This window comes from Carex rostrata, chromosome 18 (assembly GCF_964058835.1).
Source record: "Carex rostrata chromosome 18, lpCarRost1.2, whole genome shotgun sequence".
Classification (NCBI taxonomy): Eukaryota; Viridiplantae; Streptophyta; class Magnoliopsida; order Poales; family Cyperaceae; genus Carex; species Carex rostrata.
In genome coordinates, this window is record NC_135935.1 from 3,332,995 (window position 1) to 3,350,025 (window position 17,031).

Below are 17,031 nucleotides of genomic sequence, written 5' to 3' on the forward strand. Positions count from 1 at the left end.
TCGTCATCATACTACATCTGTGCACAACGCTGCACAGTTTCAAAAACTGGCTATGATTAATAGTTGAAACCAAGTGTTGTTTAAACCTCTATAATAATCTATATTTAAAGATTGCACCACACATAAATACTCCTAAATCTCCATCACTGTCATCATCCAAAGACGAATACAACTTAATAGAAAATTAATTTATTTTCTTGCATATTCAATTAATTAATAAATCAACCAATTCAATGAACTAAGTGGATTAACCTAATTCTTAATTTGCAACAAACACAATTAGTAAAACAGTCATTTTAACCGTCATCTTCAAGCACTAAATACAAAAATGTGAGACATAACTGGAACACAAAAATATCGCTATTTTCAAAATATCGATCTTCAAAACAGTCATCTGATCAAACTTTATTAAAATGCAATTCATCATTTCTTAATTTGCATATTAAAAATTAATATGCAAATTAATATGCAATTCATCATTTCTTAATTGGCATATTAAAATGTGCATGAAGATCAAACTTTATATATTTTTTAAGAAATTTACTATTTTTTTTAGATAGGTACAAAGTCACTTTTTTTTAATGGTTCAAAATCTTATAGAAAAACAGTTATTTTGTATATTTTATTTATCTAATAAATAAAAAATAGTAAAATATCGTAAGCCCATTTCCTTATTTTCTGATTTCAATTGTTAATACTTAATATTATGTTGGGCCTTCTGGTTGTACATCATTATTCAAGAAGCCCGGGTATCCTTTTCTTTTCCAACAAGTAAGAAACCCTGTTTTGAATAACAAATTTCTATATAAGGGTAAATTTGAAAATTTCTGAGATGTTTATTGCATTTTGTTCGCGGCGATAATCAAAGAATCGGTCGAACATTTTTCAAAACACAGAAGAGAGAGAGAAAGAGAGAGAGCGTTCAAAAAAAAAAAAGAACACAGAGAGAGAGAGAGAGAGAGAGAGAGAGTGAGTTGTGAGATGGAGATGAACGAAGGGGTAACTGCGATAAACGATCAAGAAATGGAATCTCTACTCAGGAACTTCGATCAGATCTATCAAGTTTGTGTTTCTTTTCAAGTGTGCTCTGTGTATGCGTGTGCGTGTTCTGGTGCGCGAGGATATGTGAACTTTTTTTTTTTTTTAGTTTCGAGTTAAACAGCTGAGTCATTGCTTTCTAATTAGAGAGAGTTATGGCTTATTATTTTAAAAGACCTTTTATATTTCGTAATTTTCCAGTTGGGAAAGGATGATAGCTTTCGGAGGATATTTTGTAATCAGATCTAGATTATTTTTTTTAAAAAGAGAGAGAAAAAAGGAGTAAACTACCAACATCATTAGTATAATGCTTCTCTTAAGCCGAGCTCCTTCCGATAATTTTTTTCCATAACATATCATGGAAGCCTAATTATCTCTGTATGACAAATGATGAATTGCGAAGCATTTGTTTCAAATATTCTAACTAGAGTTACCATGCTGTATCAGGGATACAAAGATGCACTTGTAGAAATACAAACATTAAAGTTGAAGTGTAGTTCTGAAAGGATGAGATCAGAGGCACTCAATACCGCCTGTAATGACCTTAAACTAGGTAGCAAAATGTAATATTTACAAAATTAAATGATTAGAGTTTTTTCAATTGGTTTCAATATTGTAAACAGCAAGTTGGGGTTAACTATATATTTTATTTTGCAGAAAATGACCGATTGAAAAGGGCATACACTGAGACCTTGTTTAAATTTACTAATCAGGTAACTATTTTAGCTCATTCATAGAAAAATTTATCCAAATTATGTGAATTTTGAGCTATGGTAAGCTTAATATTCGAAACATGTAAATATTATTTCTGAATTTGCAGATGAAATATTATACTGAGTACCGTAGGATGAAGGAAGAACTGGAGAAGGCAAATAACAACTTTCTTGCCTTAGAAGAGGTGAAATTTCTTCATTGAAATATCTGACATATAAAAAACAAATCATAGCTGATTACATTATTTGTATAGAGCAGGAGCACAAAAGAAAAATAGAGGCGCTACAACAAGAGAATGATTCTAAGCTAGTTGAATTAGACAAGCAACTAAGGTAACTGTATCTACTTTACAGAGTTTACAACTGATGACCTGGAGTAACTTGACAAATGATCGTTTTATGTCCAAATGGAGAAATATCTTATGTTTCTGTTTAAATCATGGTAATATTACGGCCGTCCATCCTCCCCTGATTTTTCAAAAGCCAACCAAATTATCGATTAAAGGGTTCTACTGAACACTTTTGTCTTTGTACATATACCTGTACATTTCATTTGTTGTAGAAGTATGCTGTATGCAGTATGCAGTATGCAGGGTGTTTATTCTACGCTTGTAGGTATACATTAAATTTTGTAGGGACAGACTTTATTGTTATCTTGAACATCATTGTTATAATTTCTTGTTTTCAATTTCTTTTATGGGACAAGTTCCTTCCATTGTGAAAGAGCTTCGAATGAAGGTATTATAAAGCAACTTCAGCTGGAATTGGTCTCCCATGGGGCTCATATCGGGATCCTAAATAGCAAGTTGGTTCAGGTCACTGCTGAGGTGGATGCACAATGTAAGCTTCTCATGTCCACTTTAACAAAATTTTATGGTTTATTTTTCAGAATTCAGATGGTAATATAGTAAGGGGTACCAAGTATGGTCGTTTGGCACTGTGCCAGCACTGCAATTTGCAAATGCTGTAAAGCTTCAATTAATCCTTATTGTCCTCCAGTTTAATCCAATTTAGTCCCAGTTTCGCAATTTAAGCACCCTAAAATAAAAGCTATGGAGATTAAATAAAACCTAAAAGAATTTACTTTGGTCAGATTGCTGATGTGAACCCAACCACAAGAGATAGTATACTTACTACAGTTCGATCTATTTCTTATTAATTATTTTATCCTGTGTTGTAATATTCATCAGATCAAAACCAGATGGAAGAGCTAAGGGGTTTGGTTATGATTGAGCAGGAAGAAAAAAAGGATCTCGAAAAGAAGCTCCAAAGTGCAGAAAATGAGCGTGAGTTTTTGGTGGCTACTGTTTTTATATGCACCTCCAATTATCTTAATATTATTCTATTTTTTTGTTGTAAAGATTCATATATCATCTTCCAAAAGCCAAAATTGAACCTCTAATCACAGAATACTTGCCATGATATGCTCAAACATTGTTATGCTGCCAGTCATAACTCTGCATCAACAGCTCACACTTTTTTTTTTTTGAATATTCTTAACATCCTATCAAGACTTGTATATTATTATGTACATTACCGGAGAAATTATAAAGCTTTTTATATCCCTGTGCAGTGAAAATCATGAGAAACAAACAAGCAGAGCTACAGAGGGAATCACTTTCCTTACATCATGTGGATGCATTGAAGCAAAAGGTAATGAAATTGAGGAAGGAGAACGAGTCCCTCAAGAGGAAGTTACTTGTTTCTGAATTCGACAGTGCTTGAAGGAGAGCAACAAAAAGAAAACATTTTCTAGATGAGTTTTTCTGAATTAGTTTTCAGTTTCAGTACGATATTAATTCTGTGAAGCGAGAGGAAAAGTGCATTCCGTGTACTACTAAACCACGGTCTAAGTACTACTATTACGGTTTACTTTGGCAGTTGAGCTTGACAAAAGCTGATAGTAATGCATAATGTTTTGACACAATAGGCTAGATTGCCACCATCGCATTTGCTGAATTTCTGGTGTGGCAACCATAATGCATGCTGGGTTTAAAATAAGAGTGTTTCGGGAGGTTAAATACTTAAATTTGATTGTTTTATAACTCAAGTTAATTATTAAACACTACAACGTCCACTTCATTTTTTAAATATTATTATGAAAAATTATTACAGTTTACTTATAAGGAAAAAAAATGCTAATTGCAAACTTAACCAAAAGCACCATGATTCAGAAAGCTAACAGTCTCAAGCATTTAAAACTGAGACCACAGCAAGGCCGAAGTGATAGACCAACGATTTTTCAATTTTATGCACTCCAAAATGTTCAAACATATTAAAATTTTGAGTACCGGTCAGGAATTCGGAGGGGGGCAAAATTTTAAGCAAACATTTTTAAATTTTTTTTTTTTTTTTCTGAAGAAGTATAATAACGGAGGCAGATCTCTGATTTTTTTTTTGAATAATTATTTCAATCCCCACACTCCAGTACCCCCATTGTACCCCCATCTCTTAAACAGATTTTAACTTCCCATAAACTAACTTAACTAACTAATTTATTCAAAACACTAGTATAAATACTTGGAAGATAATAAATTAATACTTGCAAATTAAGATATTAATACTTGCATGTCTAACTTGATATAACTATATGGAGGGACCACTCAAACTACATGGGGAGAAGAATCATACACATTTTTAGAGGTGAGTTTTTTTTTTCTTTTTTTCAATATCTTCCACATTTCTCACGTTCTATGAGGAATTTTGCGAATCTAAAACCACGAATATATTCTACGCAATTTTATCTTTCAAATGAGATCCATGATGACGTACTTTCGGATTCATCGTCACACAAGTATTTATACCTCACTGTGCAAGTATTTATACTGCATCATACAAGTATTTATACCTATACTTGTAAGTATTTATCCCCAATCGTGGGCCCCGCATCTCCGCATCACATTTCCCTAATCGTCCCTGCATTAACTTTTCTCTAACAAAAATAGTTGACCACATAGGTATAAATACTTCAGTGCATAGATATAAATACTTGTAATACTTGATATTAATACTTTTAAATGTCAGCAGTGTCATATGTGAAAAATACTAGGTATAAATACTTAAATGACGAGGTATAAATACTTGTATGATGACGAATCCGAAAGTATGTCATCATGGATCTCATTTGAAAGATAAAATTGTGTAGAAAACGTTCGTGGTTTTAGATTCGCAAAATCTCTTATAGATCATGAGAAATGTGGACAAGATTGAACAAATAAAATTGGGGGTACAATGAGGGAATGAGAGTGCGGGTACTCATATCATCTCCCTTTTTTTTTTGAGCCAGGAGAAGCCTAGGGCATTGCCCTCAGCCCATGTGGTTCTGCCCACGCAGAAATATCATTTTTTTAAAGAAATGTCATTCATGAAGTTCCATAAAAAGGACCCAAGTAGGTCATAAATTTTCGCGCTGAATTAGTTATTGAAATGAACCAAATTGGCAGAAATTTTTATAAAATATCCCTCTTTCAAAAATCTTAAAACAAAATACTCTTCTAAAATTTTTAACAAAATGTTCTTAGAGCATCTACATCCCTGAAATTATTAGAGTTTCTAATATGACGTGACAGTTTCTAATACAGTTTCAGGTATGTGGGAGAGTTTCTTATTTAGAAACTATATAGGAAAGTTTCTTATTAAGAAACTGTTTATAAACTCTATGTTGGTCAAATGATTGGCTCAAATTGTTTCTCTTTTTTAATTTGTTGCTGACGTGGCTTAATAGAAACTCTAAAATGAGTTTCAGAGATGTGAGAGTTAGAAACTTTAAAGACCATACTTTCTAAAAAATAGTTAACAGTTATTTAGAAATTCTTTTGAATTTTAGGAATGTAGATGCTCTTATGGGCCCTCAAATTATTTAAAGAACCATATAAATTCATAAATATTCATTTGCAATAAAACAGTCTTAAAATAGATCTTTACTAGGTCATGACGCCTCGCATTGCTTCAACTCGTGTAATTTGTCAATATATAAGATTTTTTTATTTTTTATTAGAGAACTCACGAGTCAAAACGTATTTATAAATTTTGTTGTAAATGAAAAGGCCTACGCTGAGAAAACAATTTGCTTAAAAGAAAAGAACAAATTATGAATTACAATCTTTCACAAAGTTTATTTAATCGTTAGTTGATGGCCTTCTACCAGTTGGATATACAAAAAAGTACATAAACATTATGCTTTGGTTAACCATTGGATTAAAGAAAACGATATATAACGTTTTCATTTTTCTGTCGTAAGATTTTTAGCAAAAATTGTTCAAATTTGTTTAATCATATATTCATATGAATCGAATTAGACAGAAAATTAATATTTCTTCGATTCAAGAATTGATAAATTTATATGTTGGTTCACCTTAGAAATCATAAATCTAAGAATAAAGTCTCCCTGGCATTATCTTGTCATAAATTGATTATAATAAAATATTAATATTTGTTATATGGATAATTTAAAACAAAAGGTATATTTTTCTATGCTACAAACTTCAAACAAACAAAAAAGAAAAATAATTTTCAGCTATCTGAAAACTTCCAACGTAAATAATTTAGCATTGCCGTTATAGTAGATCTAATCAGAAAATTCGGATGGAAATCAGAGAGTGTTGGTCAGTGCTCGAACAGAATACATGGAGAATTAATCCTAAAAAAATATAAAAAAATAATTAATTTAGTTTTTTGAAATGTACTAATAGAAGAACATATTTGATGTTTTGAAAGAAGATTAAGTTATTAGATTTTTCTTTAAAGTTTACTGACTGATTTGTTACAAATAAAAGCTCAAGAACTAACTTTTTTTTTTTTTTTTTAAAGTATCATTTGATGCAAACGGAAATTCAATGACTAGTTCATTCTTTGCCCCCCTTGAGAAAGTACAAACACGTAAACTGCAAATATTCACGGAGATTTTTATTAATACCAAAAAAAAAGTTTTTACAAATCTACTATCGAATTAACTTTTTTTTTTTTCAAAATTGCCTCAACCGCCCGACCCATAGGTGGTCCACTATTCTATCTGACCGCCCTCCCCCCTCCCCCCCCCGCCCCCCCCAGTTGAGCGGTCCACTGGGGACCTGACCGCTCCCCAGTGGCGGTCCACCCCTTTAAATAATTGATTTATCAGTTTTTTAGGTTTTTCATTTAAATAATTTTGTGGAGTTTCCCCAGTGGTGGTCCACCCCTTTAAATAATTGATTTGTCAATTTTTTATATTTTTTATTTAAATAATTTTGTGGAGTTTTAGTTTTCTTGTTTATGGTGTATGCCAAAAAAAATAAGACATTTGATATATTGATGAGTGATGTCGTAACTTTTTATAACTTTGACTTGATTTGTCAGTTGGATATCACTAGTTTAAATATAACAATAATTAAGAACTTGGTCTTGATTCTTAATAATTTATTTTATTCAAATATACACAAGGAAATATGGTTAGATTGCCTCAATGATGTCAACTTCTATCTTTTTTTTAGAGAATAATTAGAGAGCGAGAGAGAATAATTGCATTATTTAATTATTGTCAACATATACCATTTGCTTGAATAAGCAAACACACACAATAAATAGTAAATGCATTGTAAAATAATTATATGGATAATTCTTGAATAATCTCTTAGGCTTTTGACTAAACAAAATAACGATCGTTGTATGTCTACTGTTGATAGAAAACATAAACTGAATTTTTGATCGTTGTATGTCATACACTTTCCATACATCATGATCGGTATTTTGTTTAAGTTTAAGCCTCCATAACTTTGGCTGTTTAAACCCTAAACCCTAAATATCTTCAATTGGAGTGCTGTATTAGGGTTCCAACTACCATCTTTCCTTGCCATTTGGAGACACTACTAGAGTGCTGCAAAAAGCTTCAATTTGAGTGTTGTATTAGGGTTGAAACTACCGTCTTCAATTGCCATTTAGAGAGACTAATAGAGTGCTGCAAAAACCTTCAACTGAAGTGTTGTATTAGGGTTGAAACTACCTTCTTATCTTGCCATACGGAGACACTACTAGAGTCCTGCAAATTACTTCAATTAGAGTTGTATTCGGGTTGCATTCACCTCTTCTCTTGTCATCTAGGAACACACTACTAGGGTACTACAAACACCTTCAATCGAAGTGTTGTATTAGGGTTAAACTACTCTTTTCTCTTGCCATATGGAGACACTACTAGAGTACTACCAATACCTTCAATTAGAGTGTTGTATGTGAGTTGCAACTACCATCTTCTCTTGTCATATGAGACACTACTAGAGTGCAGCAAAGGCCTTCAATTGGAGTATTGTATCTGGGTTGCAACTACTCTCTTCCCTTAACATTAGGAGATACTAGTTGAGTGCTGCAAAGACCTTCAATTGGAGTGTTGTATTAGGGTTGCACTTACCCTAGAATGTTGCAAATACCTTCAATTGGAGTATTGTATTAGAGTTGCAACTAACCTCTTACCTTGTCATTTGGAGACACTACTGGAGTGCTACAAACACCTTCAATTGAAGTGTTGTTTAGGGTAGCAACTACCCTCTTTTGTTGCCATCTAGAGACACTAATAGAATGCTACAAAGACCTTCAATTGTAGTGTTGTATTAGGGTTGCAACTACACTTTTCACTTGTCATATAAAGACACCATAAGAGTGACGCAAACACTTTCAAATGGAGTGTTGCATTAGGGCTTCAACCACCATCTTCTCTTGCTATATGGAGACACTACTAGAGTGCTGCAAAGATCTTCAATTAGAGTGTTATATTAGGGTTGCGACCAACCTCTTCTCTTGCTACCGGAGACACTACTGTAGTGCTGCAAAGGCCTTCAATTGGAGTGTTGTATCAGGTTTGCAACTACCCTTTTAACTTGCCATTAGGAAACACTAGTAGAGTGCTGCAAAGACCTTCAATTGGAGTGTTTTATTAGGGTTGCAACTACCATCTTCTCTTGCCATATGGAGACACTACTAGAGTGCTGCAAATACCTTCAATTGGAGTGTTGTACTACAGTTGCAACTAACCTCTTACCTTGCTATTTGGAACACACTACATGTGTGCTGCAAAGACCATCAATTGGAGTGCAGCATTAGGGTTGCAACTACCCACTTTTGTGGCCATATGGAGACACTAATAGAGTTCTACAAAGACCTTCAATTATACTGTTGTATTGGTGTTACAACTATCATCTTCACTTGCTATATAGAGACACTATAAGAGATCATCACACTTTCAATTTGAGTGTTGTATTAGGGTTGCAACCACCCTCTTATCTTACCATCTGGGAACATAGTATGCTCCAAAGACCTTAAATTGGAGTGTTGTATTAGGGCTGCAACTACCCTCTTCCCTTGCAATTTGGAGACACTACTAGAGTATTGCAAAAACATTCAATTGAAGTGTTGTACCAGGATTGCAACTACCCTCTTCATTTGTCATTTTAAGTCACTAATAGAGTGCTGCAAAGACCTTCAATTGGAGTATTATTTTAGGGTTGTAACTACCATCTTCTCTTTCCATATGGAGACACTACTAGAGTGCTGTAAGTACCTTCAATTAAAGTATAGTATTTGAGTTGCAACTACCCTCTACCCTGCCATTTAGAGACACCACTAGAGTGCAACAAACACCTTCAATTGGAGTGTTGTATTAGGGTTGTAACTACCCTTTTTGTTTCTATTTGGAGACACTACTAGAGTACTACAAAGACCTTCAGTTGGAGTGTTGTTGGGTTGCAACTACCTTCAATTGGAGTGTTGTATGAGAGTTGCAACGACCGTCTTCTCTTCTCATATGGAGACACTGCTAGAGTGTTGCAAAGACCTTTAATTAGAGTGTTGTATTAGGGTTACAACCACACTCTTCCCTTGCCATTTGGAGACACTAGTAGAGTGTTGGAAAGATTTTAAATTGGAGTGTTGTATTAGGATTGTAACTACCATCTTCTCTTTCCATATGAAGACACTACTAGAGTGCTGCAAATACCTTCAATTGTTGTATTAGGGTTGCAAATGAAAGTTTTGATGCTTAGATAGCAAGGAATAAAACAAAAATTTTATTCGACTCAAAACAAACGATCTAGTTATTGTAAGTGCAAGAAACAATCTTAATTAGCCTAATCAAGAAGGGACTAACATAATACCTTGTATTTGATCTCCAAATCAAATCAAGAAGGGTTATCTTGCTTAGCAACTTCCTATTCTCCTTCTCTTTCAACGGTGGTTGTGCTTTAGCCCTTCAAATGATGAGCCTCCTTAGGTATCCACCGAAAGATTAAATACTTGTATTGTATCTCTAAGGCTAGTAAGAGATTAACAAGTAGAACCTTAATCCTAGTTTAACCCTCTTCTTAATTTCTGAAAAACTTATTAGATAATTTCTAGATCTCAACACATGAGAGAAAATGGGAGAGAGGAGAAAAGAGCAAATTTCGACCAAGATATAATTCACAGAATTTTCTGACCTTCCGGTACTAAAACTCTTATATCTTTTCTAGGTAAGTCAAAATGATGTGAAACCTTCACCATTGGATTCTAGACTCCAAGGGCTACAGATTACTTAGGTCATACGTCCAGAATGGTTAGTATTTGCCCTTTCAAATTCCAGTTCAAAGTTACTTAAAAAAAAATATGTTTAGAAATTTCTTTCCTCTTTAATGAGATTGATTAAATTTAATGACATATTTAAATATTCCTTAAATCATGCCATCACTAATCAATTCTCCCTAGTATATATTTGGGCTTTGGGTTTAAACATATTAATCATATTAATATTTAATTAAGTCCACAATCTCATACATTAAAAGGCCAACATATAAATTAATATTCTATATTAATTTATATGCATCTCTCATGTGTCAAAAGCCATTTAAAATATGCCACATATACTTTAAATATTACTAGGATTATTTTATAACATCTCCATGTCATAAAATTATTTGTACAAATTAATTATTTTATAACATATAATTTGTACAAATTAATTATAACTTCTTATAATTAACATAGCACATATTATATACATATCACATATGCTTTATTAATATATTTTATTTTAATCTTTCATATGGTGTGACCCTATGAGATCCCATCATTATGGCAATGAAATTAAACATTTTAATTCCATAAATCAATGATACAACTAGCCATGGTATATTGATTACCCAAATGATGTGGATGAAAAAGCACAATGCAAAATCATGATCTCTGTAACATTAAAATGTTGTTGTGTCAATTCCTTGTCACATGATATCCAAATAATCGTAAAGTAGGAATGTGTCATCCTTACCAATTATTCTTTCTTGATTTCCTAAAGTTTAATTATGATATGATTATCATATAATAATATTGCATGCACATAATATAAACTTTATCAAGGGGCCCAGAGATATCATCGCTTATATTAACATATAAGGGACAATGGTTTCTTGATACGTATCATTCTTCCGCATAAGTTATATGCACTGCAGTAACTGCCTATATAACTCCTGGTTAAAGAGAGTGTTGGACAGTACCAACAATACACATCCCTTATGTAAGAAAAATAAATATCTCAACCAAAGAATTATAGACATAATGAAATATCAATGACACATAACACAATCCATATGATATTTCATTCTTGGGTCTGTCCAGTGCCATACATCTCCATATATGCACATGTGTGATTAGATCGATAACTCCTTATCGTATAACCTGTAGAACATGGCCATCATCTAATCACCACACTTATCTTATATGGCCAACCAGTGTATCTTGCTGATTGCCAAGATAATGGACATTTAAGAGTAACCAAATTTATTAATTGTGGAGTTCTACAATTTAACTCATCAACTCAAATGATCCACTAATATGAATACTCAAGGTACAAAATGATAAAATCATTCACTAATAAACTAAACATATCATAAATATGATCTGGGTCTAGGACACCAACACTAACAACAACTACCCTCTTACCTTGCCATTTGGAGACACTACTAGAGTGTTGCAAATACCTTCAATTGGAGTGCTGTATTAGGGTTGCGACCACACACTTCTCTAGCTATCGGAGACACTATAAGTGTGCTGCAAAGACCTTCAATTGGAGTGTTGTATTGAGGTTATAACGACCCTCTTTTGTTGCCATATGGAGACACTACTAGAGCACTACAAAGACCTTCAATTGGTGTGTTGTATTAGCGTCGCAACTACCCTCTTCTCTTGCCATTGAGAGACATTACTAGAGTGCTACCAAGACCTTTAATTGAAGTGTTGTATTAGGGTTGCAATGATCCTCTTTTGTTGCCATCCGGAACCAATACTAGTGTGCTACAAAGACCTTTAATTGGAGTGTTGCATTAGGGTTGCAACTACTGTCTTCTCTTGCCATATACACTACTAGAGTGATGTAAACACCTTCAATTAGAGTGTTATTTTAGGGTTGCAACCACCATCTTCTCTTGCCAACTAATAATACACTACTAATGTGCTGCAAAGACCTTCAATCAAAGTATTGTATTAGGGTTGAACAACCCTCTTCCTTTAACATCTGGAGACACTTCTAGAGTGCTACAAAAATCTTCAATTGGAGTGTTGTACCAGAGTTTCAACTACCCTCTTCCCATGCCATTTAGAGAGACTAATAGAGTGCGACAAAGACCTTCAATTGTAGTGTTGTATTAGGGTTGAAACAACCTTCTTCTCTTGCCATATGGAGACACTATTAGAGTGCTGCAAATACATTCAATTAAAGTGTTGTATTAAGGTTGCAACTACCACATTTACTTGTCATTTGGAGACACTACTAGAGTCCTGCAAACACCTTCAATTGGAGTGTTGTATCAGGGTTGCAACTACCCTTCCCTTGCTATTTGGAGACACTACTATAGTGCTACAAAGACCTTCAATTGGTGTTGTATTAGGGTTGCAACTATCTTCTTCTCTTGCTATCTAGGGACACTACTAGAGTGCTGCAAAGACATTCAATTTAAGTGTTATATAGGGTTGCAACTACCAACTTCTCTTGCCATCTAGAGACACTAGTATAGTGCTACAAAGACCTTCAATTGGAGTATTGTATTGGGTTGCAACCACCCTCTTCTCTTGCTATATAGAGACACTATTAGTGTTGTATTAGGTTTACAACTACCCCCTTCTCTTGCCATCTGGTGATACTATTAGTGTGCTACAAATGCCCTCAATTGGAGTGTTGTAATAGGGTTACAACTATCATCTTCTCTTGCCATCTGAAGACACTACTAGTGTGCTATAATGGTCATCAATTAGAGTGTTGTATAAGGGTCACAACCACCCTCTTCTTTTATTATCTGGAGACACTACTAGTGTGACGCAAAAGCCTTCACTTGAAGTATTGTATTAAGGTTGCAACCACTCTCTTCTTTTGATATCTTGAGACACGACTAGTGTGCTGCAAATACCTTCAATTGGAGTGTTGTATTAGGGTTGCAACTACCCTCTTCTCTTGCCATCTGGAGACACTACTAGAGTACTGCAAAGACCTTCACTTGGAGTGTTGTAATAGGGTTGCAACTACGCTCTTCTCTTTCCATCTGGAGACACTACTAGTGTGCTGTAAATACCTTCAATTGGAGTGCAACTAACCTCTTATGTTGCTATCTAAAGACACTTCGAGTGTGCTGCAAAGACCTTTAATTAGAGTGTTGTAATAGGGTTGCAATGACTCTCTTTGCTTGCCTTCTGGAGAGATTACTTGCGTAATGCTAAGACCTTCAATTAGAGTGTTATATTTGAGTTATATCCACCCTCTTTTCTTGCCATGTGGGGATACTTATAGTGTGATACAAAGACCTTCAATTGAAGTGTTGTAATAGGGTTGCAACTACCACCTTCTCTTGCCATTTGGAGACAAAGTAGAGTGCTGCAAAGACCTTCAATTGTAGTGTTGTATTGGAGTTGCAACCATCATCTTCTCTTACTATCTAGAGATACTATTAGTGTGCTTCAAAGACCTTCAATTGTAGTGTTGTATTAAGTTTATAACTACTCTCTTCTCTTGCCATCTAGAGACACTACTAATGTGCTGCAAAGGCCTTTAATTGGAGTGTTGTATAAGGATTGCAACCACCCTCTTCTCTTGCTACCTGGACACGCTACAAGTGTGTTGCAAAGACCTTCAATTGGAGTGTTGTATTAGGGTTGCAACCACCCTCTTCTCTTTCTAACAGGGACATTACTAAAGTGCTCCAAAGATTTGCAAAACATACATAAATTGCATTTAATAATTTCCTTGAGTTGAGATATGTGCAGGTTCACAAGATGTAGAAATGCAACAATGAAGGCTAAGACTTCAGAATCAAGATCTACTCTTCACAAGCTTTTTGAAAAGCGGTCATATGCCAAAATCAGACACTCGAGCACCAAGATAGACCTGTTTGAAGAGTGCTGAAGTTCCAGAACAGTTGATTACCATTATAACGGTCCAGGGACCGTTATAACGGTAAAAATAAAGTCTGTGATGCATCAAATTGGATTTACTGTCACAGAACGCTAATCATTCCAGAGCCTGGACCGTTGCAACTCTACCTGGACCGTTGCAACGGTTGCATTCCGCCAGCCTGCGCACCTTTCATATTTTGGCCACCGTTTGGTCATACAAACTCATATTTGAGTAAATCAATTGGAGATACTACTAGAGTGCTACAAGAGTGCTTCAAACACCTTCAATTGGAGTGTTGTATTAGGGTTGCAACTGCCCTCTTCACTTGTCAACTGGAGACATTACTATAGTGCTCCAAACACCTTCAATTGGAGTGTTGTACTAGCGTTGTAAATGTCCTATTATCTTGCCATATAGAGACACTACTAGATTGCTCCAAATATCTTCAATTGGAGTGTTGTATTAGGGTTGTAAATGCCCTATTATCTTGTCATATGGAAACACTACTTGAGTGCTCCAAACACCTTCAATTGGAGTTTTGTATTAGCGTTGTAAATGCCTTATTATCTTGCCATATAGAGACACTACTAGAGTGCTCTAAAAACCTTCAATTCGAGTGTTGTATTAGGGTTGTAAACGACCTATTATCTTGCCAACTGGAGACAGTACTAGAGTGCTCCAAACACCTTCAATTGGAGTGTTGTATTAGGATTGTAAATGAGCTATTATCTTGCTATATAAAGCCACTACTTTAGTGCTCCAAACACCTCTAATTGGAGTGTTGTATTAGGGTTGTAAATGCCCTACTATCTTGTCATATGGGGACACTACTCGAGTGCTCCAAAAATCTTCAATTTGAGTGTTGTATTAGAGTTGTATATGCCCTATTATCATAACATAAATAGACACGACCTGAGTGCTCCAAACACCTTCAATTGGAGTGTTGTATTAGTGTTGTAAATGCCCTATTAACTTGCTATATAAAGCCACTACTCGAGTTCTCCAAACACCTTCAATTGGAATGTTTATTAGAGTTGTAAATGCCCTATTATCTTGTCATATAGAGACACTACTAGAGTGCTCCAAACACCTTCCATTGGAGTGTTGTGTTAGGGTTGTAAATGCCCTATTATCTTGCCATATAGAGACACTACTAGAGTGCTTCAAGCACCTTCAATTGGAGTGTTGTATTAGGGTTGTAAATGCCCTATTATTTTGCAATAAAGAGTCACTACTAGAGTGACCATCAATTGGAGTGTTATATTAGGTTTGTAAATGACCTATTATCTTGCCATATAGAGTCAATACTAGAGTGCTCCAAACACATTCAATTTGAGTGTTGTATTAGGGTTGTAAGTGCCTGGTTATCTTGTCATATAGAGACAATACTGGATTGCTCCAAACACCGTCAATTGGAGTGTTGTATTAGGGTTGTAAATGCTCTATTATTTTGTCATTTGGACACACTACTAGAGTGCTCTAAATACCTTTAATTGGAGTGTTGTATTAGAGTTGTAAATGCCCTATTATCTTGCCATCTGGAGACACTACTAGAGTGCTCCAAACACCTTCAATTGGAGTGTTGTATTTGGGTTGTAAATGCCTTATTATCTTGCCATATAGAGACACTGCTAGAATTCTCCAAACACTTTCAGTTGGAATGTTGTATTTGGGTTGTAAATGCCCTATTATCTTACCATATAGAGACACGACTAGAGTGCTCCAAATACCTTCAATTGGAGTGTTATATTAGGTCATAAATGCCCTATTATCTTGCCATATAGAGACACTACTAGAGTACTCCAAATACCTTTAATTGGAGTGTTGTGTTAGGGTTGTAAAAGCCCTATTATCTTTCCATATTAAGATACTGCTAGAGTGCTCCAAATACCGTCAATTGGAGTGTTGTATTTGGGTTGTAAATGCCCTATTATCTTGCTATATAGAGTTACTAGAGGTGCTACTTTTAGCCGATTAATTTGGATAGGGTATGGTTTAAAAAATATAACCGGTTAAATAATGGGTACAATTACAAAATTAATAATTTAATATCCGACCCGGATCCAAACCGGAACCGATACTGTAATGGGTAGGATATGGGTATCATTTAGTTATCCGACCCATAACCGAACCCGACCCAATACCCGTATAAATACCCGATAAAATATATATTAATAAATCTGCATCAAGTTTTTGTGTTAGATAATATATTTCCGTTGTGCTATAGCTTGTTAAAACTTAACCAGGTTTATGCTGCTGTTTTACACTAGCTTTTTAATTACGATCTTAACAAGCTCGGTTCTTCTGTGCTATTTTACTAATAAAAAAATTCTGCTCATATGACTAATATAATATATGATACTTCCAATTCAATTTGTTATGTTTATACACACATGAGCTTTAGAATCTGCTTTTAGCACAGGTAACAGAGTAATTGATGACAAACGAGGAAGTTTGGAGGCATCAACAATTGAAGCTCTCATTTGTTACAGCGATTGGTAAAATAGTAATTGAGATAATGTACTTGCAAATGTCGAATCAATAGGATAGTATTTTTTTAATTTAGATAGATAACTAATAATTTAGAGTTATTATTTTTATTTTGCTATGTAGCATGATATATTTTATTATTTATGAACAAGATCAATAGTGTAATTTTTAATTTGCAGCAGTTTTTAATTTATATTGTAATGATTTATTATATGAGATGTTTAAGAAATTATAATTATATTTAAATGTAAATAATTTCTCAAATGCTTTGGAGTTGTGACCTATACCCGCTCTGGATTCAGAACCGCCCCGTATCCGAACCGGACCCAATAATCCACAAACAAGTGAAAAGTTACTACTCGTGGGCTCCAAACACCTTCAATTGGAGTGTTGTATTAGGGTTGTAAATGCCCTATT

The 17,031-nt window shown here is 34.4% G+C and overlaps 1 protein-coding gene across 5 annotated transcripts; it reads left to right on the plus strand.

Annotated features, from left to right (window-relative positions):
• The first annotated feature begins 863 nt into the window (after positions 1 to 863).
• LOC144569190 (4/1 protein short form protein) lies at positions 864 to 3,678 on the plus strand. 5 transcript variants are annotated; one of them, XM_078319410.1, is made up of 9 exons: positions 864 to 920; positions 982 to 1,111; positions 1,486 to 1,591; positions 1,696 to 1,751; positions 1,859 to 1,936; positions 2,011 to 2,084; positions 2,458 to 2,591; positions 2,942 to 3,037; positions 3,325 to 3,678. In XM_078319410.1, the coding sequence occupies exons 2-9, from the start codon at positions 1,094 to 1,096 to the stop codon at positions 3,474 to 3,476; spliced, it is 714 nt and encodes a 237-aa protein (XP_078175536.1). In that variant the 5' UTR covers positions 864 to 920; positions 982 to 1,093; the 3' UTR covers positions 3,477 to 3,678. The 5 variants fall into 5 exon arrangements, with proteins under 5 accessions (XP_078175536.1, XP_078175535.1, XP_078175534.1 ...); XM_078319409.1 differs by having other exon boundaries at positions 902 to 920; positions 982 to 1,062; XM_078319408.1 differs by lacking the exon at positions 864 to 920 and having other exon boundaries at positions 936 to 1,062.
• The last annotated feature ends 13,353 nt before the right edge of the window (positions 3,679 to 17,031 follow it).